Below are 24,308 nucleotides of genomic sequence, written 5' to 3'. Positions count from 1 at the left end.
TGCTGCATCACACTGCTGACTCATGTCAAGTTTGTGGTCAACCAAAACTCCTAGATCCTTTTCACATGTACTGCTCTCAAGCCAGGTGTCTCCCATCCTGTATTTGTGCCTTTCATTTTTTTTGCCCAAGTGTAGTACTTTACATTTCTCCTTGTTAAAATTCATCTTGTTTGCTTTGGCCCAGTTGTCTAATCTGTTAAGGTCATTCTGAAGTGTGATCCTGTCCTCTGGGGTGTTAGCCACCCCTCCCAATTTGGTGTCATCTGCAAACTTGCTCAGGATTCCCTCAAGCCCATCATCCAAGTCATTGATAAAGATGTTGAACAAGACTGGGCCCAAGACAGAACCCTGTGGCACCCCACTAGTCACTACTCTCCAGGATGAGGAGGAGCCATTGATGAGCACCCTTTGGGTTCGGTCAGTAATCCAGCTACAAATCCACTGAATGGTAGCATTGTCTAGCCCACATTTTACCAGCTTCTTTACAAGAATATCATGGGGCACCTTGTCAAAGGCCTTGCTGAAATCAAGATAGGCTACATCCACAGCGTTACCTTCATCTACCAGGCTTGTAATTCTGTCAAAAAATGAGATCAGATTAGTCTGACATGACTTATTTTTCAGGAACCCATGCTGACTTTTAGTGATCACAGAGTTTCTTTCTAGGTGCTCACAGACTGTTTGCTTAATGATCTGCTCTAGAATCTTTCCTGGTATTGATGTCAGGCTGACTGGGCGGTAATTGTTTGGGTCCTCTCTTTTCCCCTTTTTGAAAATAGGGACAACATTTGCCCTCCTCCAGTCTGCTGGAACTTCGCCTGTTCTCCAGGAATTTTCAAAGATTATTGCCAGTGGTTCTGAAATCACCTCTGCCAGTTCTTTTAATACTCTTGGATGTAGTTCATCTGGCCCTGGAGACTTGAATACATCTAAACTAGCCAAGTATTCTTGTACTACCTCCTTACTTATTCTGGGCTGTGTTTCCCCTGCTGAATCATCTGCTCCATATTCTTCAGGTCGGGCGTTGTTTTCTTTCTTGGAGAAGACTGAGGCAAAGAAGGCATTGAGGAGTTCTGCCCTTTCTCTGTCCCCTGTTTGCATTTCACCATGTTCTCCTCTGAGTGACCCCACTGTTTCCTTGTTTTTCCTTTTGCTACGGACATACCCATAAAAGCCCTTTTTGTTGCTTTTAACCTCTCTGGCGAGCCTGAGTTCATTCTGTGCTTTAGCTTTTCTGACTTTGTTTCTACACGTGCTGGCTATATGTTTGAATTCCTCTCTGGAGATTTCCCCCCTTTTCCATTTTTTGTACATATCCCTTTTAAATCTTAACTCAGTCAAGAGTTCTTTAGATAGCCAGCCTGGCTTCTTTAGGCACCTTCCATGTTTCCGTCTCATTGGTATTGCCTGAAGTTGTGCTTTTAATATCTCCCTTTTAACAAACTCCCAACCATCATGAACTCCCTTCCCTTTTAGTATTACTGTCCATGGGATTTCACCCAGCGTTTCCCTAAGTTTTCTGAAGTCGGCTTTCTTAAAGTCTAGAATTTGGACCTTAGTATGCTTGGTTGCTCCTTTCCGCTGGATTATAAACTCCAGAAGAGCATGGTCACTCCCACCTAATGATCCTGCCACTTCTACCCCACCAACCAAGTCATCACTATTGGTTAGGACCAGATCTAAAATGGCTGATCCTCTTGTTGCTTCTCCCACTTTCTGGACAATGAAGTTGTCTGCAAGGCCAGTGAGGAATCTGTTCGACCTTATGCTCTTGGCTGAGTTTGACATCCAACAAATATCAGGATAGTTGAAATCCCCCATTACTACTATCTCACTTCCTTTGGAATGCTTGGCCATCTGTTCCAGGAAGGCATCATCTGTGTCCTCAGTTTGGCTTGGGGATCTATAGTAAACTCCCACAATGAGATCACTGTTGTTTTTCTCTCCCTTAATTTTGACCCAGATACTCTCAATTTGGCTTTGAAGTTTTAAATCCTGGATCTCTTCACAGGTATACATATCCCTAACATATAAAGCTACTCCTCCTCCTTTCCTGTTTGGTCTATTTCTCTTAAATAGATTGTATCCCTCTATTACTACATTCCAGTCATGAGACTCATCCCACCAGGTTTCAGTGATGCCTATTATGTCATATTTAGTTTGCTGTACCAAGAGCTCAAGTTCATCTTGTTTATTTCCCATGCTCTGTGCATTAGTATACAGACATTGAAGACCGTTGATCATTCCCCCATGTCTCTTATTTAAGGATATTTTCGTCCCACCACTAGGTCTGCATGCTGCTTGCTCCATTTGGTCCTTGACATTTGGATGATCATCTTCAGCATTTGATAGACTCCTACCTTCAGGACCACTGTCTCCCTCCCCCACATAAGTCAGTTTAAAGCCCTCCTGATGAGGTTTTTGAGTTTTGTGGCAAAAACATTCCTCCCAACTTTTGTGAGGTGCAGTCCATCACTTGCCAGAAGTCCATCTTCAAGAAACTGCAGACCGTGATCTAGGAATCCAAACCGTTCCTGTTTGCACCATTTGCGAAGCCAGTTGTTCACTTCCCCTATTTTTCTCTCTCTCCCTGGGCCATGTCGTTCAACTGGGAGGACAGAAGAGATGACAATTTGTGCATCTAATTGCTTCAATCTATCACTGCGATAATAATGCAAATAAACAGAAAAATCCACATATATGTCTACTCATTCCTTCAAACTTTTCTTTAACTCTCATGGTGCAACACAAAACTGTAATTGTCTTTTAATTTTTCTCCCCATACAAGCTTTTGGAGTATACCAGGGTTAAAAAGCGCATCCTACACGGAGTCTGTTTTTAAAGTTTTCTCACCTCTTAATTTGCTCTTTATTATTATTATTATTATTTTAGAAAACCAATCACATCTACTTGTTTTAACAAGGCTTTTGACAAATCTCAATGTTCCACTACGAAGGGCATGAGAAGAATAGATGCAACGCCACAGGCTACTAGAAGTCTCACAGACATCCCCCTTAAATATTCAAGTAGTATCTCCAGGTGTCGGTGGCAGTGCTACACAATGCAACTGTCGCATGAAATACTGGTGTTACACAGGCATTTTCAGCATGAAATGCATGCGGTGCCAAAATAATAATAATAATAACATGCATGTGAGCACATGTTTAAACACTCCAGCAGTACACACATCTGGGAAATCTGATGTGCATACACAGGTGTTTGAAGATGTATCCTACAACAATTGTAATACACAGCACAGCGCTAATGGTTAGATAGCATATTGCTTTTTAGAGTTACATTTTAAAATCCCAAATGCAGGTTACATAAAAAGCAAAATAATGTCAGCCTCAGAAGGCTGCTTTGATCTAAAGGTACAATGGTCTGTGAGGCAAGAGGCACAAGCCACCAGGATGTTCTCTTGTGCAAGCCCCATTATAATGCTCTTGCACAGATTATAGGGGAGAATTTCCTGGCAGATTGGGCCTGAAGACTAATCTGGTTAGATGTTTTTAAGCATGGGTTAGGTAGCCACCTGACAGGGATGCTGTAGGAGCACGTTTCCTAATGAGCAGAGGGTTGGACTGGATGACTTTTTAGGTTGCCTCCAACACTTCACCCATCCCCAATCCCTTTGGCTACCATGCTAAGCCAAGCCAAGGTATGGCTTAACCCTGAGCCCCAGTTTGACCAACACACTACTTATTGCGGTAGCAAAAAGGATTGGGGTGTGTGTGAAGTGGCTGTGAGCTCCTCTCCAGATGCTTGTTAAGCTCATACCATCTTGCTAAGCCAAGATTTGGCTTAGTGTGTCATGTGAACCCAGCCTATGACAGTCTTGGGGTGGGGGTGGGGAAGAGACTTTGTAGAAACATCTGGAGGATACATAGACGATGCAAAAACGGCTAAGTGATTTTAAGCAAGCAAAAGTGTATGTGGGGGGGGGAATACAAATGTGCATGTCATGGGTTCTGAATGCTTAAAATTCTGCATAAATTATTGCGATTTGCATGACTTTGCCTTTAGAAATGACATCAAATTTTAGAGTTCACATCTTCACCTTCCTTTAAAAAAAAAAATATGACCTAACATTCTAGTATGGGTGCTAGTTCATTTCTGAAGAACATTTTAATCATATTTAAGGATGCTTATACAAATAATAATAATAAATGCTTCTGCTGATTTGAGGGAGAACTATTAGGTGAGGGCTTGGTGAACGTGGCAATTGTGCGTTGCACAAATGTTATCACCCCACCCGTGCACATGTGCGGTGTTGGGACTGCACTAGTCCTGAGCCAAACCTTCGGAGTTTTAGCACACCTGATACTTTTGCCAAGCCAATAAATTGGGCCTGAACCCATTCTCAGCAAGAGAAATAATCCAGTGTGTCTCCATTGTTTATGGAGAATGCATTTCAACACAGTTTGCCCATCCCCTTTCATATTCTAATTTAGCAAGCCACTTTTAGAAATCAGTGGGGCAGAACTGAAAGGGGAAAAAAAGCACAGGTGTATATCACCATATGGGGCCCCAATCCTAAAGCTAAATTACATTTGTGCCTAATTTGATACAGCCCAGTGGTTCAGGGGTGGTATTTACCAATCTCCATTAGCCACAGCCAACCACGCCTAGATGATGAGCATTTCAGCCCAACAATACCTGGGAGAGGCACCGCATTGGCTACCCCTTGCAGTAGTTATTCACAGCCTATAAAAAGAGTAGAGGGTAAAAATGAATGCTAGTTATCCATCCGGAGGTTGCCTTAGGAATTGCACAGTACAGAACCTGGTGGAAGGAAGAGGGTAGCTCCTATCATATTGGCTGCCTCTGTCAAAAAGACCTAACAGCTTGGAAAATGGGAGTCAGAAGGAACAGCCAAGGCTATTTGAGGTACCAAACCGACAAGCCTTCTGGGTAACACAGAGGCTGTACAGGATGACGCAGGACTCAGCTACTGAAACTGTTAAACTCTGTCTATTCCCACAGTATAAAAGAAGCTGGAATGGCAGTACAGGTGTACACTAGGATCCATAGCATTCAGAGCAACCATGAACACCTGACAGGAAACAGCCAATTGAGATCTGGGGTAAGCACAAGGCGCTGCTGTGAATGCGCCTGATGGAAGCCCTCTACGGATGCAACTTTTTCACTGTTATATAATAAATATTTATAAGTATAATGTAGAAATCTGTTCATTATCCATACTTATGGATACAAATTCTTAAAAAGAGTCATACAGAGTGTCTGACTTGTACCCCTGAATGTTTTCTGTATCGTCAAAAAAAAAAAAATGCAGGTAAATGTTTGCAGGACTGGAATCTACTGCTATAACAAAAACCAGGAATAAGAAAGTATTAAAAGTTCACTCCAAGAAATGCCGGTATCAACTATGGGATGGGAGAGGGACATAGACCCTGCTCTCCATCAAACTATAATGTAGGATGGTTAGGTTGCAACCAGTGGCCTGCCACTGAGACTTATTGTGCCACACTAATTTTCCATAGTAAGGCTAACTGTTGTTTAGAAGAAAAAACATTTTTAAAAAAGTATAAAAACTTAAAGCATTGTCCCCATGTTATTTATATATATATATATATAAAATCAAAACCAACTTTTCTTACACGTTTAAAGTGAGTGCTGAAAAAATACAAATGTTTGAAGTTACCGAGCAAATAAAAATAGAAATCTGAGCTACCTTTTATATGAGTAAGGCTCAGTGACATAATGTTTGTTTTTGTTTTTTTTATCAGCATCAGATTATTCAAACTCAGCTAACAAGTTTTGGCAACACTGTCCTTTGCTGAATATTCCCATTGGCATCAGTCATCTGTGCCAGATTAGTTCTCAGTTTTGATGCTGAGTTTGAAGTAGGAGGTAACTTGGAAATTGACGTGATAGCACCAGTGCTTTCTGCTATTCTTTTCGCTGATGTCTTCTCCCCAGTTGGAGGCTTTGGCAAACGTCTCCTTAGCCAGGGGTGCCGCAAAGCCTGACCAGGCGTCATGCGCAAAGTAGGATCCCACTCTAAACACTGTTTCAAGAAGTCAAGGAAGAGAGGGTCGTCACATCCTTTCAATGCACTCCCCCACTCTCTGCTCTCTGGAGGGCCACGCAACTTGCCCCTCCGGGAACGGCCACCGTTGAGCACCACAGAACCATCGGACAAGGTAGTAATGGTACAGTATCGGGGATAACCCTTAGAACTCACAAAATTTTTTGCTCTTTTGGATGAATCCAGCAATTTCTGAGAAGGCATCCCCAGCAGTTCTATCATACAAGCCAGCTGATCCGCTTCATCCTCCCCTGGTAAGAGGGGATAGCCTGTTAGGAGCTCGGCTAGAATGCAGCCCAGGCTCCACATGTCTATGGGCATCCCGTAACGAGCACCGAGGATAACTTCTGGAGCGCGGTAGAAACGTGACTGAATGTAAGTGTAGACACGCTGGTGCTCGTAACAGCTGGAGCCAAAGTCAATCACTTTAATGCCACTCCTACCCTGTTGCTTCAACAGAATGTTCTCTGGTTTAAGGTCACAGTGAATTATTCTGTTTTTGTGCAAAGCATCTAAGCACTGCAAAATAGAGTGGGCAAACTTGCGGACCAAGGGCAGGCTGAAGCCCTGAAATTTGTTTTTCTTGATGAGCTCGTAAAGGTTCATGCTCAGCAACTCAAACGTCATACAGATATGGTTGCGGAATGTGAAGTTTTCCAGCATGTGGATCACGTTCATGTTGTTATCCTTGTCCTGCTTTTTAAGGTGTTCCAGGATTCTGATTTCTTCTGCAGCTTGACGGTGGAAACGCTTCTCGTTCCTCACCATCTTCAAGGCCACATGCTGATGCATCTTGTGATCGTAGGCCTTCACCACTTGCCCAAAGCTTCCTTTCCCAATAACCTTCAGGACCTCGTATCTGTAGGACACATGGTCATGCGGAACTTGCATGTATGATCCCTGGTCGTCATCATATCCCCCGTTGTTTGGACCACCAACTACACCTTGCCTCTTTTTCGCATTTGGACCCACAAAATATATTTCAGGGTAGCTGAAGATCTCGTGATGCTCGAAGGTTGTTAGTTTTTGCATGTATTGCTTCATTGCTTGATCTGGCATCATGGGGGAGGCTTTCACCTTCCCCGGCCCTTCTGTAGACTTCAAAGAGCTGGAGCTCCCCTGCCGCCTATGAGCACTGTCCAGTTGTCTGTCTGGCACCACTGGCAATCCCAACTTCGCTACTGTTGTAAGCCCATTTGGTTGCGTCGTCAGAACGGTCCTTTTGTTGCTGTTGTCTTCAAACAGCTGCTGAACCTGGATCTGCCCGTGACTGGCAACATGTAGGTGCTCATTCATTGTGTGCTTATTTCCACCAACCTGAAATATAAAGCATATTTTTTTCCATTAAAAAAAAAACCACAGGCTTCCTAAACAATATAAAAGATTGATGGAATAGGGCTTTTCAAAAAAAACGTGTGACTGACTTGTCCACCGAAAGTCCCTATACCCAGAGTCCCATACATTTAAACCACTGGGGTTGATCAAGGCTACTGGTGGACAGAACTCCACCTGAAGGACTCACTCTCTCATTGAAGGAAAGGGGGTAATTTTCAATGATCTATCCACCCTTCCATCTGCAACCCCCTGAAAATGTTCTCCATTGAGTCAGTGGACCCTCCAGAACAATGTAGGCTGTTTTGCAGGAAGAGAAATTCACAAAAATCATCTTCTCCCACTTTCTTCCAGTGACAACCTCAACTGGATCAATCCCTTCTGTTAAAGGAAGGGGGTTTGGATCCAACCCATAGGGTTCTCAATATACCCACTGGCTTCGTCATCTATCCCAGAAACTGTGCATGCTTGCACCTAATTGAACTGCTGTAGTCACAGTGTCATTTATTCATATACTGTAACGCCTTTAATGTCTAACCCTAATTCTTCAATGTAACATTTCTGGAGCAGCTTCATATAAAAATAACAATAATAATACATTAAAAATCTGTCTCTAGTGCTCATTATTTTACAGCCTCCTGCACACATTTTTGGCAGTTCAACATACTTCAAATCTGGGGGACTACTGCTTCCCACAATGCCAAAATTACCGTACTTTAAAAAAGAAAAAGAAAAGAAAACTGTCTTTCGAAAGAGATAAAGAGCTACTTCTATTGATACAGGAGTGTAAGTTTTTCAGCTGTTGTCATATGTGTTTGAAACAGAGGATTCAAAGACCCAAACTTTAATTAGCCAAACCCTTACCCTAAGGGAGAATTCCCCATGCACCTGCCACCTTTGCACCACAAATCAACACGTTGCAAAGAAACAACGGCATATAAATGTGGAGGACTAAGGGAATCCAACAGCTTTATGTCACAGCATATTGTCAGGTTTCCAGGTAATGCCCTGTTTCCCATTAGTGAGTGTCTTCAGAAGCAGCAAAATATCAGAAAGCCTCTGACATCAGGGCAACATTATTTTGCCATCCTGACTTTAAGGATACCCTGTGATTTCGAACACCTCAGTTAGGAAGAACCTTGATTGTTCCAAAAAGCTGGGGAAATTGTGATAGCAGTAACATTTCCGAATGTGCTCAGACTGCCACGGAAAGCAAAGAACCCAAAGTGACTTGAATCCATAGAGGTTGTATGGCATCCCACAAGGCATGAGCTATGGCCTGACAATGAGTGCGTTACCATGCTAATTATATACATCTGAAAAATATAGTCATGACTCTCTGACTTAAGAAATTAGTTGTGGCCCTCAAACATGCAGAAGCAGCTGACAGGGCTGCGCAGGAGGGGCTACACTGCTCTCTTCTCTCCCAAAGACCATCCATTGCTGCCAGTTACCGTGAGGGAGAGGGAGACAAGGCAATGAGGAGATCAGCACAGTGTGCTACTGATCCTGCACCTACAGTGCACTTCCTGTTGCCTTGCCCTTCTTCCTCCCTGTGTTGGGAAGAGAGAAGAGCGATGCAGCCCCGCCCACGCATTCCTGCTGGCCACTTCCACATGTACATGTCGAGGCCAAACTACCGTGGTCCCTCACTACGTACAGCACAAATGTTAAGGGTCATTTCAGTCCCATTTATGCTTGCAGAAGTTCTGCTGCTACTGTGGTTACAGGATCTTTCTCAAACAGTAGCGCAGTACATGCCACAACAAAGGAAGATAACTGGATGATGCCATTCTCATCCGCATCCAAAGACCACCCATCTGGTAGTGTTCATGTTTCCTTTTTTTGTTTCTTTAAAAAAAATGAAAATAGTATTGGAACACAACATTTCTTCTGTATGTGACAACTAAAAATCAGCACGAGCAGCCACACTCGTATTTCAGCTGGTCATGAAAATGAGCTTTAAGTTGCATTCCCCTGTGACTCTGTTGTGCTCACTCTTGGATATAAATGAAATAAATTCAACTAGCCTATCCCCACTCTAGCTGATGTTACCATAGGACTGGGGAAAAAACATTAGTGTAACTGTAAGCAGCACTCTTAAAATCACATACTCTGTGGTACACTCCCCTTTAACTCCAGTTGAATGGAGTAAATGATTTCTAAATGATTTCTAAACTCAGCCTATCTGTGAAGTTAAACTTGGTGATGTATAGGATTGTATGTTGGGCTGAATTTTATTGGATTTTGGTGTGTATTTTGATTGTATTATGTTGATTTCATGTTTTAAATTGCTTAATTGTGCATCATCTAGAGAACCCACATCATTAAGTACCCGGTAACCAACAAAATATAATAATATCTGATTACAGAAATTGCAGCCCTAGCCTGAGTCCTGTTCAATCATTCAGCTATCTGTGTATATTCAAGATATGGAGCACATTCTGCTGTTCCTGGCTCTGAGCTCAGAGGTTTGAAATGAGTCAATGTGTATAAAGAGTGTACATACACAGGTAGTCTACACACTATCATGAACACTTCAAAAAAGCAAGGAACCCAATTATGCAGAAATGGCTTCATGATTCACTCACTCCCCTGAAATGAAGACACAGAACACAGCACATACCCTTGGGCCACAACTTCATTTTTTTTAAAAAAAGTGCTCTGTAATTAAACTAGTTAAACCAACAACAATGCATCCATGCAAACATATTTGCTAGCAAGGCGAAAGCTTTCCTGCAGCTCACAATTGGCAAGAGATCCCACCCTGGCTTGAGAGCCAGGGTCAGTGGTAAAACTGGCCTATGTTCATCACAGCCCCTACATTTTAATTGTGCACCAAGGAGGACTTTAAGCAACATCAACTCCAAGACAATTAGCATTGGGATAAATGAGGCTACAGAGGTCCCAGGAGATGACTTACAACCCTGGATCCCCTTGAGAAAATCAGCCATGAGAGGTTAGTTTGTATACGTCCTCTTTTGCCACTCTGATGCTTTTAGATCTTCGTCACTGTCTTCTCTGACTTTTATGCCCTTCCAGTGCACACTGAACCTGCCCTGTCATAGTTGTGATAATGCAGTTAAGTAAAACCAAACAGAATTAATCAAAGAGATTCCAACTTCTTGACAGAGTGGAGTAGCTGAAAAAGCTTTTATTCCTTCTGCCAGCTTAGGAAGGAACAAAACAGACACACCATATACAGCTCCTGCCTTCCAATGGCAAGTAGCTAATTCTGCCCTGTTGGAAATTAGGTGAACAAGTTTTCACCATATAAGTGACACCAGTTGGTGCAGTTGCATGGGGTGCCACACTTAATGGGGCACCAAAACAATACTGTAGAATGGAGCGTAAGAGATAGGGGTACCAAATTTTAGCGTACATAGGGCGCTGGTTTGCCACTGCTGGGGGAGCTCAAGTTCCAGCCCTCCTGATGGCTCCTCTTCCCCAACCTATGGTATATTTCATTCCATGGGTGCTCCTTGGAAATGTATGAGATAAAACCGCTGAAACAATTCTTACAGCTAATGGGAGCTTGGAAACTCATCATACTCCAAAACCAATAAGTTCTGAAAACATGTTGGGAGCCTCTCCTAGTTTTAGAAACATGAATGAGAAAAGGGAAGTTAATCATACACTTGCTAACCACACGCCTCTAGTCAGTCAAAGAAACATCTGAATGGGTGACCAGCTGCCAAATATGAACCCAGCCAGAGAGTTAAGGAAGTTTCACTTCTTCACTAGCTGCTGAAACTGACAGAAGAGCCAAAACACAGAAAACCCTTTGGGACACCCAGTTTGCAAGTAGTTTGGAATCTAATGCAACAAAGGCTGACTTGCACAATGCTATTTTCTATCTGAATTGAAGATCCAGACATACGGTATGTTCTTCAGCAGAATCAGTCATTCCCAGGAAAGATGAATTCTTACAAACCTGCTTTATCACCAGCATGGATGAGGCATCTGAACCAACATAAGTTCAGACTTTCCATATGGATTTTTTTTTCTGCTGAGGAACTGATTGATTTCTATCACTGGATCCCTGTGTGCTGCAGAGTACCCTGGGTTATGGGAATCATTGGCCAGACCTTTCAGGTCCTACCAACACCATGAGTGACCAGACAGTGTGTTCCAGAACACACCCAACACTCCCCTGTGGCTGCACATTAGAAGGCAATGCTGGTAATGGCAGAATTGCTGCCTTTCAAGAAAGCTTGTCTGCTTACTGTGGAACCCATGACAAGCTTCCAGGGATTCATACAGAATTTAAGAGTCATTCCTCTAGATGCTGGCTTGGATGCAAAGTAGAACAGGATTATTCTCAGCCACTAAAGAAGGCTTTTCTACTACTCTTTCTAGCAATCATCTCTGCACCCTCTTGTAAGTTAAGGAACCCTCAAGGTAAAAGAGACTGCAATCTCATGGGAAACTAACAAAACTTCTTCCCTCTTGCACCAGGGGCTTATCCCAATCCTGCCTCATCTCTTGTCTGAGGTCACACTACCACCACCTCCTAATTCCCTTCCTGTCCTCAAACAGAGGGTACCTAAACAAGGAGGGGAGAATAACCTGGAATAAATCTGTGAGATGACGAACCTTCCCATTTGCCAATTTGCAAGGTTCCCCACCATCACCGCTCTCCCTAGCTAATTTGCACCATGGACATACTATTAAGCTTGAGATACATTTCTGGGTTGCCAAATCACTAGTCAGCACAGAGTTCCAAATTATGTGATGCATTACAGTACACTGCACAAAGTTACTGGAAAGAAAGCTGGAAGGCAGATGAGATAAAGGAAATCAAATCAGTGTTTACCTCCATCTTGCTTATTAGTTCCTTAATCTAGGTACATATTAATTTAACCCACTAGCCCTATGCAAGTGTAATGGCATTATATTATTATTACCGGGTACTTGCTGGCCCGGCCACGTGTTGCTGTGGCTCATCCCTGTGATTGGCCCTACCCTGTCCCAACCCATGACCTTTCCCGCCCCCTCCTCCCCCCACCCACACCCAGGAGAGCCCCCACCTCTACTCAGCCTAGTCTGCAAAGTCGAGCAGAGATGTTATGGAGAGGGAAGCTTTCCTACCTGCAGTAGCAGTGTAGCTGCTGCTAGAGGCTGCTGTTGTGCAACCTCTCCTGTACTCCCAGCATCCCTGGCTGTCTGAGTTTTGTGTTAGGAAACAGTGGGTTTTACCTGCTTTACCTGCCGTAGATGTGACATTTGTGTCCAAATTGCAACGCAATTTGTGAATTTACCTGCTTTACCTGCCGTAGATGTGAAATTTGTGTCCAAATTGCAACGCAATCGGTCAAGCGGTTGCGGAGAAAGGTCATAAAACACTAACATGGACCTTTTATATATATATTACTACTACTACTATACTGCCTTTCATCTGAGAATCACAGGGCAGTTCCAAAACATATTCCAGAGGCAGAAGAATTAGCTTTTCAAACTTGCATACTTCATGGTGGTAGTAGGCCTGAAGAGGGCCAATTAGGGCCTAGAAAGTAGAGACATGGTGATGAGGATCCAATGGGAGAAGATTTCACTCAGTGGTGTGTACATTGGGGAAATGCCCAGTTCCGAAGCATGTAGTCATGACCTCACCTTTAACCACCACTAGACAGTAGTAGTTAGCTGATGAAAGGGATTAGGAGGAAAGAGTAGATGTGAAGCCTTCCTACCTCTCTAGAAGAAACCCCATCTGTCCATGCTAGGCATGTATTTTTAACTGTTTTCTGTTCCCACCGCTGTTGTTCCTGTGGAATCAGGCAGTTACCATATGTGATAAGCAGGCTAGCCTCTCCTGGCATCAACCACTTTACAATGAGGTCAGCTAGTAACCTAAACTTCTCATCAAAAGAAATCATAGTTGTATCTTAAAAGCAGGGCTCTTCTTCACACTACATTTTTCTAAAGGCAAGGAGAACCCAGAACAAGTCTATGTCATCTGGTGAAACTTAGTATCTTGTACAACAGAATCAGGTGTACATAACTCTTTGTCCATGGCAGATCATGAAATTTGGATATCATAAAATCTGGATGTCATATCTCTTTGATATGGCATCTACTTTCTGTTTTGTTGGGACTATGGCTCCTGCTATGCTCTTGTTCTGTTTGGCTTATTTGTTATAAATCAATAAAAGCATTAGAAAGTTATGTCAGAGCAAGGGAGAAAATAATCTAGGAAAGCAACAGAATGCTCCAAAGTGGCTGTTCTAGAAGATATTTTCCTCTGCAGGATTGTTCAAGACAGCCGGCTGCAGCTGTGCTGCTCATCATATAGCAAAGCATATGGGGGTATCAGGTGAAACATGCTTTACAGCCATTTATTTCAGCTGCAATTTGTGTATATGGGAACAGTAGAACTAATGAGAGAACAAACAGAAAAGGCTTTATTAAAAACTCCATGGAAATGCTTCTCCCAAGTAAAGAGGTCTTTGCTTTGTTCCCTCTCCTTTCCTCTTCCTGTCTTGAATGCCTCCATGGGCTTTTTAAAATAGGCATATTCAGTCTTGATTCCCAAATTTCAAGGGTTTTTCTTTTACAAAACAACAGTACTGTAATTAATTGTCATGTTTTTAAAGTTGTAATTATCTCTGCCTTGTCACGGGAATTACAGGGAGCTTTACAGACTGAAGAAACTCTGCCTTGAATTTTGCATTTATTCTTATAATAAAAAGAAAGGCAAGGGGGAAATGGAAAAGGGCCCATGAACTGGAGTGTTGGATTTCCCCTTTGGTGCATTTTTTCTTTCCAAAGACTATAAAACAGGTATGGTGCGGTTTTGACCGGTCTTCCAATACATCCCCCAAAAAACTTGCTATGGCGGACATCAGTAGAGATGCTAAATTTGACATGAAAATTCATACATCTCTGACTGCTGTAAAAATTACAATGGATTGCATACATCAGGAGTGGATAAGCTCTGGCCCTGCCCATGTCATTGGTTTCCACCAGCCGTAGCCAGTATGGCTCATTCTCAGGGATGATGCTGGGAGTTGTAGTTAAACATCTTGAAGGACACAAGTTCCCCATCTCTGATACAAGGGGTGAAAACTTGATTGCGTCAATTTCAGGAATGCAAAGACAATTCCTCCTGAACAAAGTTTTAACTTGGAAGGTGCTCGGGATTAAACAGATTGCATTGGATACAGACTGATCAATGGGACACTTAACCTAAACCCAGAATAGTTTATTATATAGCTGCTGCTGCTTCTTACTGCCAAAATCAAGCCTTAGGGTACTGAGGAAGAGCTGGCAGGCTTCAGAGATGTGAAGCACAGCACTGGCTCATTTTCCGATGTTCAAACTGGCTCACAGGGAATAAAAGCATAGTAAATATGTTGACCCTGCAGGGAATCCATGATTAATGTTGGACTAGAACCATGGATACCAGGAGTTCAAGAGTGGATTCAAATCCCGAGTCAGCCGTGAAGCTCGCTGGGTGATCTGGCCAACACTTTTAATTGCATATTTTTTTACCCACCCTTCACCACAAGGTCCCAGGATGGGCTACAAAAATTAAATAAACAACAATCAAACAAATAAAACAGTTGCATCCGCAAAACAAGAAAAGTGTAAAAGCAATGAAAATATAAAATAGTTACAACAATTCCATATTATAAAAACAACACAAACATTTAAAAACAATTCTGAATGTAAACAGTTAGAAAATAGTTTAAAATACAGCTGCAGATTGGGATAAAGATCTCCACTTAAAAGGTCTGTTGAAAGGGTCTTCAGTAGGCACTGAAAAGACAACAGAGGCAGTGTCTGTCTAACGTGTGATGGCAGGGAGCTCCAAGTGCAGGGGCCACTACACTAAAGGCCCAACTCCTTTATCACGTGGAATGTTTTCCTGCACAGGGCAGTGATTGATTGGGCATATCAATTGAGACTATCACTGTCTCTCAGCTCAACCTACTTCTCAGGGTTGCTGCAAAGATAAAAATGGGGTGAAAGTAAATACGCTGGCTTGAGCTCCTTGGAGGAAAAATAGGCTTTAAATGCAACAAATAATTTTATTAGCAAATGTGTTTAAAGGGACAGTTAATCAATGTTATGTAATTCAGAGTGTACAAATAGGCTCCATTTTCACTTGGTGATTGCAATTATTTAGTGGTGCGGGAAGAAGCACTTCATCGTATTTTTTATTTTTTTTTAAAAAAAGGATGACCACACAAAAAGAATCAGATTTCTTAAATTTAAATCTGATTGTCAACAAGCAGTAAGCTTCTGTTTTAATAAACTGAATGTGCTTTTTTTTTACAAAATAGATGCTATAATATATTTAATTAAATTTCATTTAATGAATATAATTTGAACTTATTACGAACAAAAAGGATAAAAGTTTGCACGATCTTCAAACTGAATTATGATAATGTAACAAGGAATTGATTTAAGGGCTATTTCTCAGTGTAACAGGAAGAGCTCAGGGGAGAGGAAAATGCCTGACTTCTGAGCATTGTAAACAAAACATCGTCAATACCTCTGTGAAAGACACAGATGACTATGGATCCTTTTGCCACCCAAAGGGCATCATTCACAAACAGCAGGGAGGTATCAGCAGGGTCTGGAGAACCCCCAAGGTATTTTTTTGGGGGGGGTTAACCTTGAGGGGGACAAAAAAACCCAAATGCCCAATGACCACAGGATGCTGACTAAAATGGTAATAATAGATGACCAGGTGGGATGGGGAATGTACTGGAATACCCTAGAGGTGGACATGACTGGCTGACTTGACTGAGAAACAAAAAAGGAGCACTCCACACTAATATTTTGTTACAGGTCCCACTTGTTGCACACATCATGGCGGGCTTCCCATATGACCCAGTGACCAAGAAAGCCATTACCAGGGTTATCTACTGAACGTGGGGCGGGAGGGAAGGTTTAGATTCTGTGATCTCCTTTGTTTATTATGAACACCTAGATCCAGCAACCAAAACCAGTTGTTGTTGTTGTTGTTGTTTTTTAAAAAAACCAGTGGCACAGGGAGACTGATATATACATAGAATAAAGAATCAGGGGAGGTACCTCTGAGCACTTGCTCAGCTCAGGGATTTGTTTTCAGTACCAGAACTGAAAGGACAGATCCTGAAGCTGAGGCTCCAATACTTTGGCCACCTCATGAGAAGAGAAGACTCCCTGGAAAAGACCCTGATGTTGGGAAAGATTGAGGGCACTAGGAGAAGGGGACAACAGAGGACAAGATGGTTGGACAGTGTTCTTGAAGCTACGAACATGAATTTGACCAAACTGCGGGAGGCAGTGCAAGACAGGAGTGCCTGGCGTGCTATGGTCCATGGGGTCACGAAGAGTCAGACACGACTAAACGACTAAACAACAACAACCAGAACTGAACTCTCAGTCCTTTCACACAAAAATCTACTTGTGGTCACCCCCCCTCCCCCGGTTTTCTTACGTTACTATGGTTAAACAATTAATTCAGAAACACTTGCTAATCTACTGCAAATCATTGACAGAACTACTGGAATATCTCAATCTATCCTTTGAGCACCATGATCGACTGATCTACTAATCTACTGAGCCCATATGAAAATTGACTTATGCCTTCCAAGTGTCTAAGCTTTGCACTGTCTTCAGTTTTCAGAGGGTGAATATTTATAGCTATGGTAATCAACAAAAGGGACACTACCTTTCTGAAGAACCAATAATTGGCCCAGTAGTTATCCCTCCTCATTTCTGAAAAGTTCTCGACAATTGTTACATTCTAATAGTAGACATGTTTACTTCCTTTGATCAACAAGGCTTCTAAATAAATGTGTACTATATTAAAGTGTTAGCCTTCATGTAGGTGATACTGCTCACTATCCTTGCATATGTATACAGGGCCAAGTAAAAATATATATCCCGTCTTTAAAACAACATAATTTGGCAATTCAAAGGGCACGGTCAAAAGTTTTGGATTCTGTTCCTAGGTTTTATAAGGCACCATTGCATTGCAACCAGTGTGTTTTAGCTGTCATAGGAACAAGTTGCTTTGCATGCTTGTTCAGGAAACATGTGCATTTCAAAATAGGGAACTTGCTTTAAATCAAAGATTGAATCCCCCCCTTTCCTTCATGACTTAAATCCTGATTTTAATTGATTGACTTTGTATGTAAACAGCATCTGACAGTGAGAATGAATTCCTCCACACTATAAGCAGATTGCAAGGGGGGCAGAGAGAGATACACATATATATCAGATTTAGGAGAGAACCATTCCATCTCTTACAATTTTCCTCTACAAAATTTAAATCTATGGCAGAGACTTTGGTGAGGCTTGACCAGGTTTTCTTTTGTGAGGCTTGGCCAGCTTTTGTTGAAATAGCAGGCTACTGGTCCGGCAGCTTGGTTTCCCCCTGCCTCACCTCCCAGTTTGGACCTCTCAGCACACAGATATCCAGGCACCTTTTGCAATACATTGCTATTGCATGGGTGCCAGTTTAAATAACTGTACATGGTAGCGATGATCTCAAAGTAAGCTGCCCATGAGGAACATGCCATCATGTGGTTCAGGTGCTTTTCAATACAATAGCTTCCATGGCAGCCATAATGTGCTGACCAGACTGCAGAGGAATCTGAGATTAGAATTGCTGGGTGTGGTGGCAATGAAATGGGCCAAAGTTTCCCAGGAGTTGGAGAAAGGCACTAAACTGCATGACTAACAGCACAGAGGGGAGTGAACTTAAGGAAAGTGAAAACAGGTAATGTTCACAGGTAAATGTTGTGAGAGTGGGAGGGCATGTTGCTGTAAGCAAACAGGCAAGGGAAATCATATGCGCTTCAACATGGCATGGATACGAGAAACATATGGGATGATGAAGACAAGGTAGCAATGAGACGAGGATGTGGAGATTGGGGAATAGATGTTGTGCTATTGTTATCATTCACTTACAAAGTTTCTTTAAAATAAGTGAAGTGCTTTAATCACAATATCCCAGTGGGCATTCATTTCCATTTTACAGATGGGGCTGAGGCCAAGAGAGACTTGTTAAAGACCACCTACTGAGTTTTATGGTTAAACAGGGTTCTGAACGCCAGCTACCCAAGGCCAAGCAGAGGGTGCTAAACACAGGATCAGGTTAAGAAAGAAAACAGCTGGACTGAGAGAGAACACTAGAAGCAAATAATCTTAAAGGAAAGTGAGTGAAGGCCCCTCATACAGAATAAAAAACTCTGTGATCAGAGACTTTCAGTGCAATGGAAGTGTTGGGGGATGGAACAAAGCCATATCGTCTGAGAAAGCTCCACTCATAACACACAGTCGTCCATCTGCTTAGCAACACAGGTTGCCATAAATACAGAGCACAAGCCAAAGCTTCTTTTAAGGCAAACAGCACCTCCCCATATGAGATCACTTAGGCATTTGAGAAATCTCCCATCTCTGGCTTCAGACTCTCATATTATTCTATGAGTAAAATCAAACTAGGATCAAGTCTGATAAAGGGACAAAACTGTAGGAGAATTTGAATGCAGACCATTAATAACCTATTGAGTAAGAAGAGTGATAGGAGATTGTCTTTTTGAGGATTATATTTTCTTTTAAGAAGGGGATTATTAAATTCATGGGTTAGTTTTATTCAAGGGGGGAAGTTGTACCTCTCCCTGTGTGGTATCAACCTTTCCAACTTTGCAAGGCTGGAGAAAACATTATATGTAGGTGGGATCAGATTGTTGTCATCAAGGAGAATCCAGCCCCACCAAAAAAGATCTTCAACCACTCGAAGAGCCCCTTATGGTTGAACCTTTTAGTCATTGCAAATCCACGGGGAGAAAAAGCAAAGGAAAATGCAAATTTCCACATGTTTTCCCCTGACCTAACATTGCATCCAGCCATTTCACTCCTTTTCACCTCCAGAAAAGTTAAATGGACCTGAAATGTTTTGGTCTACAGGCACTTCTAAATAAAAGGGAGCCCTTGCTCAGGATTTGAGCATACTCAGCATGCATTTTTGCATGGCAACACTTACCATGTGAAATAAACAATATTCCCTCCTATCTGCAATGGCCATACTACACGGAAGTCACACTACTAGCATACATCCACTACCATATAACATGTATGCATCCTTCTTGATGTAATACATGTATATTTAAGGCCATTGAATGATCATCTTAATGACACTGGAACACTGGAAGTGCAATGCTGATCTCCAAATGTGGATATGTCCTCCCTTGCATCAGGTTTTAATTAGACCTAGTTTGGCTCTGGAATTGATTTTCAATATTAGGAATCAATCTAAAAATGATCGAAACAAAATTTAAAAATTCCTTCCAGTAGCACCTTAGAGACCAACTAAGTTTGTCATTGGTATGAGCTTTCGTGTGCATGCACACTTCTTCTGTAAGTCTATTACAAGAATAGTGTCTCTGAACATATGCTTCCTTTTCTCCTCCACCCACAGCCACTAGCACTACACATATCTTGGAGGAAAGGGATTTCCAGGTCAAAGACTTGCAGCCCAATGTAAGCCCTGCAAGCTTTTTGTTTGTTTGCAGAAATTAAGCACCACCTACCCACAATTTATCTTACAACTAAGAAATTGCATCAGTCATACCTTTAAAAAGTAAGAGAGAATTCGAAAAATGCAATTGCTACATCAAAGAAATATAGAGGACCAGAGCTTTCATGGAAGTGAGCGTTACTTCTCTTTTTCAGGTTCAAGGCTGCTGCTACACCACCGTTATGCAGGTTATAGGTTATTTCTGGCCTGATGGACAATCTTTCTCCACCCTTCATAACCATCAAGCTTGGGAGATTGCATCCCAGCAGATTAGCTACAACAGGAAGATAAGGAACCATAGCCCTGTAAGTAATTCCACCAGATAACACCCATTTGCTTAATTTAACTGTGTTTACAATCACAATGCCATTCTCTCACCCACTTAGTGACCCTGTTGTTCCACTAGGAGTGGGCAATCTATCTGAAATGTTCTGACAATTAGGAGGGGAAACTTAATTTTTCAGTCTGAGAAAGAAGGTCACTCTTCAGTAATGAAGTGGTTAGCCTACTTTCCAAAGCTATTTCTGCCTCTTTTCTCCAAACACTCATTCGACCATGGAAGAGGCTGAAGCATGAAGGGGGTCTGCCTTATTAAGAGGAAGGAAGCCCTAGAAAGCATTGCAGCACCCAAACCCTCAGTGACTTCACTCAGTAAAAACACAAGGGCTGCCCTCCACACAGTGGTGACTGGCAGAGTAGTTTCTTTTACTCTCCTGTTGTTTGAAATCTGTGGAGCACAGACTCGGATGCAGTTCATGCCCCAGGTTTGCAGGTAAGTAGACAAAATTGACGCGGGTGGTGCTGTGGGTTAAACCACAGAGCCTAGGGCTTGCCGATCAAAAGGTCGGCGGTTCGAATCCCCGTGACGGGGTGAGCTCCCATTGCTCGGTCCCAGCTCCTGCCAACCTAGCAGTTCGAAAGCACGTCAAAGTGCAAGTAGGTAAATAGGTTCCGCTACAGCGGGAAGGTAAACGGCGTTTCCGTGTGCTGCTCTGGTTCGCCAGAAACGGCTTTGTCATGCTGGCCACATGACCTGGAAGCTGTATGCCGGCTCCCTCGGCCAATAATGTGAGATGAGCACCATAACCCCAGAGTCAGTCATGACTGGACCTAATGGTCAGGGGTCCCTTTACCTTTAGACAAAAGTCACCCACTCACTCATAGAGACCCACGCCTCATGGGGCAGCTTCAGGGACAGCTCCAGCAAACTACCTGGGGGGTGGGGTGGAGATTTGTTGCTTGTACTGGGAAAAGTGGCCACAGCAGATGTGATAAAAGCACACTGGCATGACTCAAAGTCACAGGTGACCTGACCCGACTGCTCTTCCACCTCCACCCAAAACTGTTCATCACACAGTGGTGCTCTCCAGACTCCTCCACCAAGCAGTGGAACAAACAGCACTCCCTCCCCCCCTGTACATGAAGCAAAGACTGGCTTGCCACAAATTTGGTGCAAGTGAAAAAACACACATTGCCACCTAGAGAGTGGCGGTGGGAAGGAGGGGCATGAGACCATTAAACCCAGAGCCTAACATTATCTAAGTGGCCCATGGTGCCACAGGGAAGATTCAATGAGGGCAAGATCCCTAAGCAGCTGAGAAAGTTGCCTTCTCCCTTCTCTTTCCCATCTCCACAGAATTACCTGTTGAAACCAGACCGGTAACAGGACCAAGACGTGTTGAGACATGCTGTGGATAATTAATAGGGCTCCTCCATACTCAGCCGGTGTCCTTCCTCGGCTCATTCACAGATCCCACTCAGACAGGCTGGCTGGCAGCCTGACTGTACCTAGCACATTTATTGCTATTAATACTCCGGAGAGGAGGAGCGATTGGGGGGGGCTGGTGGAGGGGGGAGGCTTGTGAGAGGCTGGCACAGTATTCTGAGAATGGAGAGGACTTAAGCTGGAGGGGTTAAGGGCTGACAGGCTTCACTTCCCATTGCAAATAATAGGCTAAATACAGGGCCCCACCACCAACCCACCCAACTCCCCATCCCGTGTCTCCGTCTCACCGTGTGGGCGGCGCTGCTGGGCTTGAGCGGCGGCAAAGCGATGGGGGATGGCGGCCCGGTCCCCGCGCCCGCCCGGGAGGCCCCTCCGGCCCCGATCCCCGGGGAAGACTGGAACTGGCGGGCGCTGTCGCCTCCTCCCCGGCTGCCTGCTGAGGAAGGGAGAAGAGAGCTGCTGAGCGCCACGGAGAGCCGAGCGAGATCGAGCAGGCTTCGGTTCAAAGGCAGGGGAAAGTGGCTCAGGAAATGGGAAAGAGAGCCGAAGGAGCCCCCTCCCCACCAGGGCCCCTCTCCTTCTCCTCCAGCCTGCTGCCATCGCAATATTGTTTGCGGGATCATGAGGAGCTAATCCACAAACGTGGCACCACCACCGCCAGAGGACACGCGCGGAGAGAGGAGTCTGTGAGCACAGAGGGCGAATGAGAGCGGTGGCCATCGCTCGTTAACCCAGTTAAACCTTTCATCCACGATTAACCCACAACCATTAGGAGCATAAGTGGGGAGCCAAGTTGGATTTGCTCACGCCCCCCCCCTCCCCGCACCGTCTGTCTGGCTGTGAAGAGGGCAGGAATTAACGCCTCCAATCCGGTATCCAACCTCTCGCCTCTGCGAGAAGTAGACCAACCCTCTCCCCAGAAACAGCGACATCACCTCGGTCTCCCCACCCCGATTATCAGTCCAGAATCGGGAGGACCAAGAACTCTCCTCTCCTCCCCTCCCGCTTTCAAGGCAGCCCTTTCTCTGAGAAACACAAACACCCCCCCCCTCCCCGACGTGTTCGAGTTGCCCTTCCCACTTGCGAACTGACCCAAACTTCCCGGTTCGAGAGAGAAAAGCTCGTTGACTTGCGAAACGCTCCCAGGCCGAGCGCAGGAAGACTTTGATTTTTTTTGGGGGGGGGGGGAGCAGCAGCAACGTGCAGAGACGTGTCTTCCCCGCACACCACCACTTTTGGAGGAGCAGCTGAAGAGAAAGGATGAAGCGCGCACACGGCACACACACCCGCTAGGGCTCGGTCTGCAGCGCTCGGCATGGGCTGGGGGGGGCGCGTGGGGGGCAAAGGGGCTGTGTTAAGTGAAAGTGGTTCGCTCCTCTGCCGACGCCTCGTCCTCCTTACCGGCTGGGCACGAAGCAGCCGCGGCTCCGCCGGCTCCCGCAGCCCCGGCAGCACTGGCAGAAGGTTTCCTGGTGGTTAACATGGCCGCTGGAGGAGAGGGGAAGACATTTCAGGGCTGCTGCTGCTGCCGCGGCGGCTCCTCCTGATCTTTGCCTCCTCCGCTCCTTCTCCGGCTCGGCCTCTCCGACCCTTCCCCTCGCCGGCGGCGGCGGCAGCAACAACTACACCCCGCAGCCGCGCGCTGCTCCGCGGCATCCGTCTCCCCCCCAAGCCCGGGCCCGCCGGGCAACGGCCCCCCCTGGCCCGAGCCCCCTTGTCTTCCTCCTCTTCCTCTTCGTCGTCGTCGCCTCCTTTCTCCAGCGGCAACAGAGGCGGCGGCAGCAGCAAAAGCGCCGCCGCCGCCCCCCGGCCCAAACACATCACCCCGCCAGTTTCCAGGATCCCCGAGTCCCTTCGCGTCAGGAAACGGCGGCGGCGAAGGCGGCTCAGCGAGAATCCCTCCGCCTCCTCTCTCCTCTCAGCGACAGGAACAAACCGAGCCCGCCCTGAGTGCGCGGGGGGGGGGGGCTTGCAATCTCCGCCCTCCGCTCCCCCTTCTCCCTCCCGTCTAACGCAGCCGCGCAAGCCTTTCCCGCTGCCTCTGCGCGCCCAGGGCGCTTTCACTTTCAAAGAAAAACCCAACAGGCCGCGCGTCGTCGTCGTCGGGGGGCGGGCAAAAGAAAACTGAGGCGGGAGGAGCAGCAGTCTCCACCCCGCCGGGGAGGGAGGGAGGGAGAGGGGTTCGCAGCAGCAGCAGCAGCCCGATGTCCTCCCTGCCCTCTCGCCTCTCCCGGCGGGGCTGCAGCTGTCCTCTGCTCGGCGGCGGAGCTGGAGGGACCGTCCCCTTCCTCTCCCCCTCCCTAGGAAGTGGGGGGGGGAAGAGATGAGGAGTGGGGAAAGAAGAGGGAGGCGGAGGGCACGGCGAAAGGGGAGCTGGGCGGCCCCCACTTCATGCTGGTCACAACACACACAGAAGCCAGTCCGTGACTGGAGTCCGTGCAAAAAGCCCAGCCTCTTCTCCTCCCTCATGCTTCTAAGCACGAATATCGCCACCTTGCCACCTGCTGCCCTACACGCCTCGCTGGATCCGCGCAGGAAAGGCGCGCTTGGGCGTCCCCACCGCGGCCCGCTTTCCCCCCTCAGGCCCGTTTCCTCAGCGAGAGCGGGCGAGTGGGCGACGCTCGGACCTCGAGGGGGCTTCCCCTTTGTGTGGACGAAGGGATGGATGGTGGCCGCCGGGGAAA

At 45.1% G+C, this 24,308-nt stretch overlaps 1 protein-coding gene across 4 annotated transcripts; it reads right to left on the bottom strand.

Annotated features, from left to right (window-relative positions):
* Positions 1 to 4,068: 4,068 nt before the first annotated feature.
* On the bottom strand, positions 4,069 to 23,858 carry DYRK2 (dual specificity tyrosine phosphorylation regulated kinase 2). 4 transcript variants are annotated; one of them, XM_060279647.2, is made up of 3 exons: positions 23,026 to 23,858; positions 21,912 to 22,057; positions 4,069 to 7,366 (listed from the first exon to the last, which is right to left on the bottom strand). In XM_060279647.2, the coding sequence occupies exons 1-3, from the start codon at positions 23,105 to 23,107 to the stop codon at positions 5,765 to 5,767; spliced, it is 1,830 nt and encodes a 609-aa protein (XP_060135630.1). In that variant the 5' UTR covers positions 23,108 to 23,858; the 3' UTR covers positions 4,069 to 5,764. The 4 variants fall into 4 exon arrangements, with proteins under 4 accessions (XP_060135630.1, XP_034983669.1, XP_034983670.1 ...); XM_035127778.3 differs by having other exon boundaries at positions 21,912 to 22,060; positions 23,026 to 23,854; XM_035127779.3 differs by lacking the exon at positions 21,912 to 22,057 and having other exon boundaries at positions 23,026 to 23,855.
* Between the last annotated feature and the right edge of the window lie 450 nt (positions 23,859 to 24,308).

The sequence above is a fragment of the Zootoca vivipara genome, chromosome 9, assembly GCF_965207765.1.
Source record: "Zootoca vivipara chromosome 9, rZooViv2.hap1.1, whole genome shotgun sequence".
Classification (NCBI taxonomy): domain Eukaryota; kingdom Metazoa; phylum Chordata; class Lepidosauria; order Squamata; family Lacertidae; genus Zootoca; species Zootoca vivipara.
Note: the sequence above shows the minus strand (reverse complement) of the source record. Positions and strands in the feature narration are given on the sequence as shown.

What these genes read in the sequence shown, in the direction of transcription:
- DYRK2 (XM_035127778.3), bottom strand. Translation starts at nt 23,107, where the DNA reads ATGTTAACCACCAGGAAACCTTCTGCCAGTGCTGCCGGGGCTGCGGGA. An exon ending in GGCTGCTTCGTGCCCAGCCG is followed by an intron (nt 22,061 to 23,025) that starts GTAAGGAGGACG and finishes TCCCTTCCTCAG; the next exon opens with CAGGCAGCCGGGGAGGAGGC. An exon ending in CCAGCAGCGCCGCCCACACG is followed by an intron (nt 7,367 to 21,911) that starts GTGAGACGGAGA and finishes TTTATATTTCAG; the next exon opens with GTTGGTGGAAATAAGCACAC.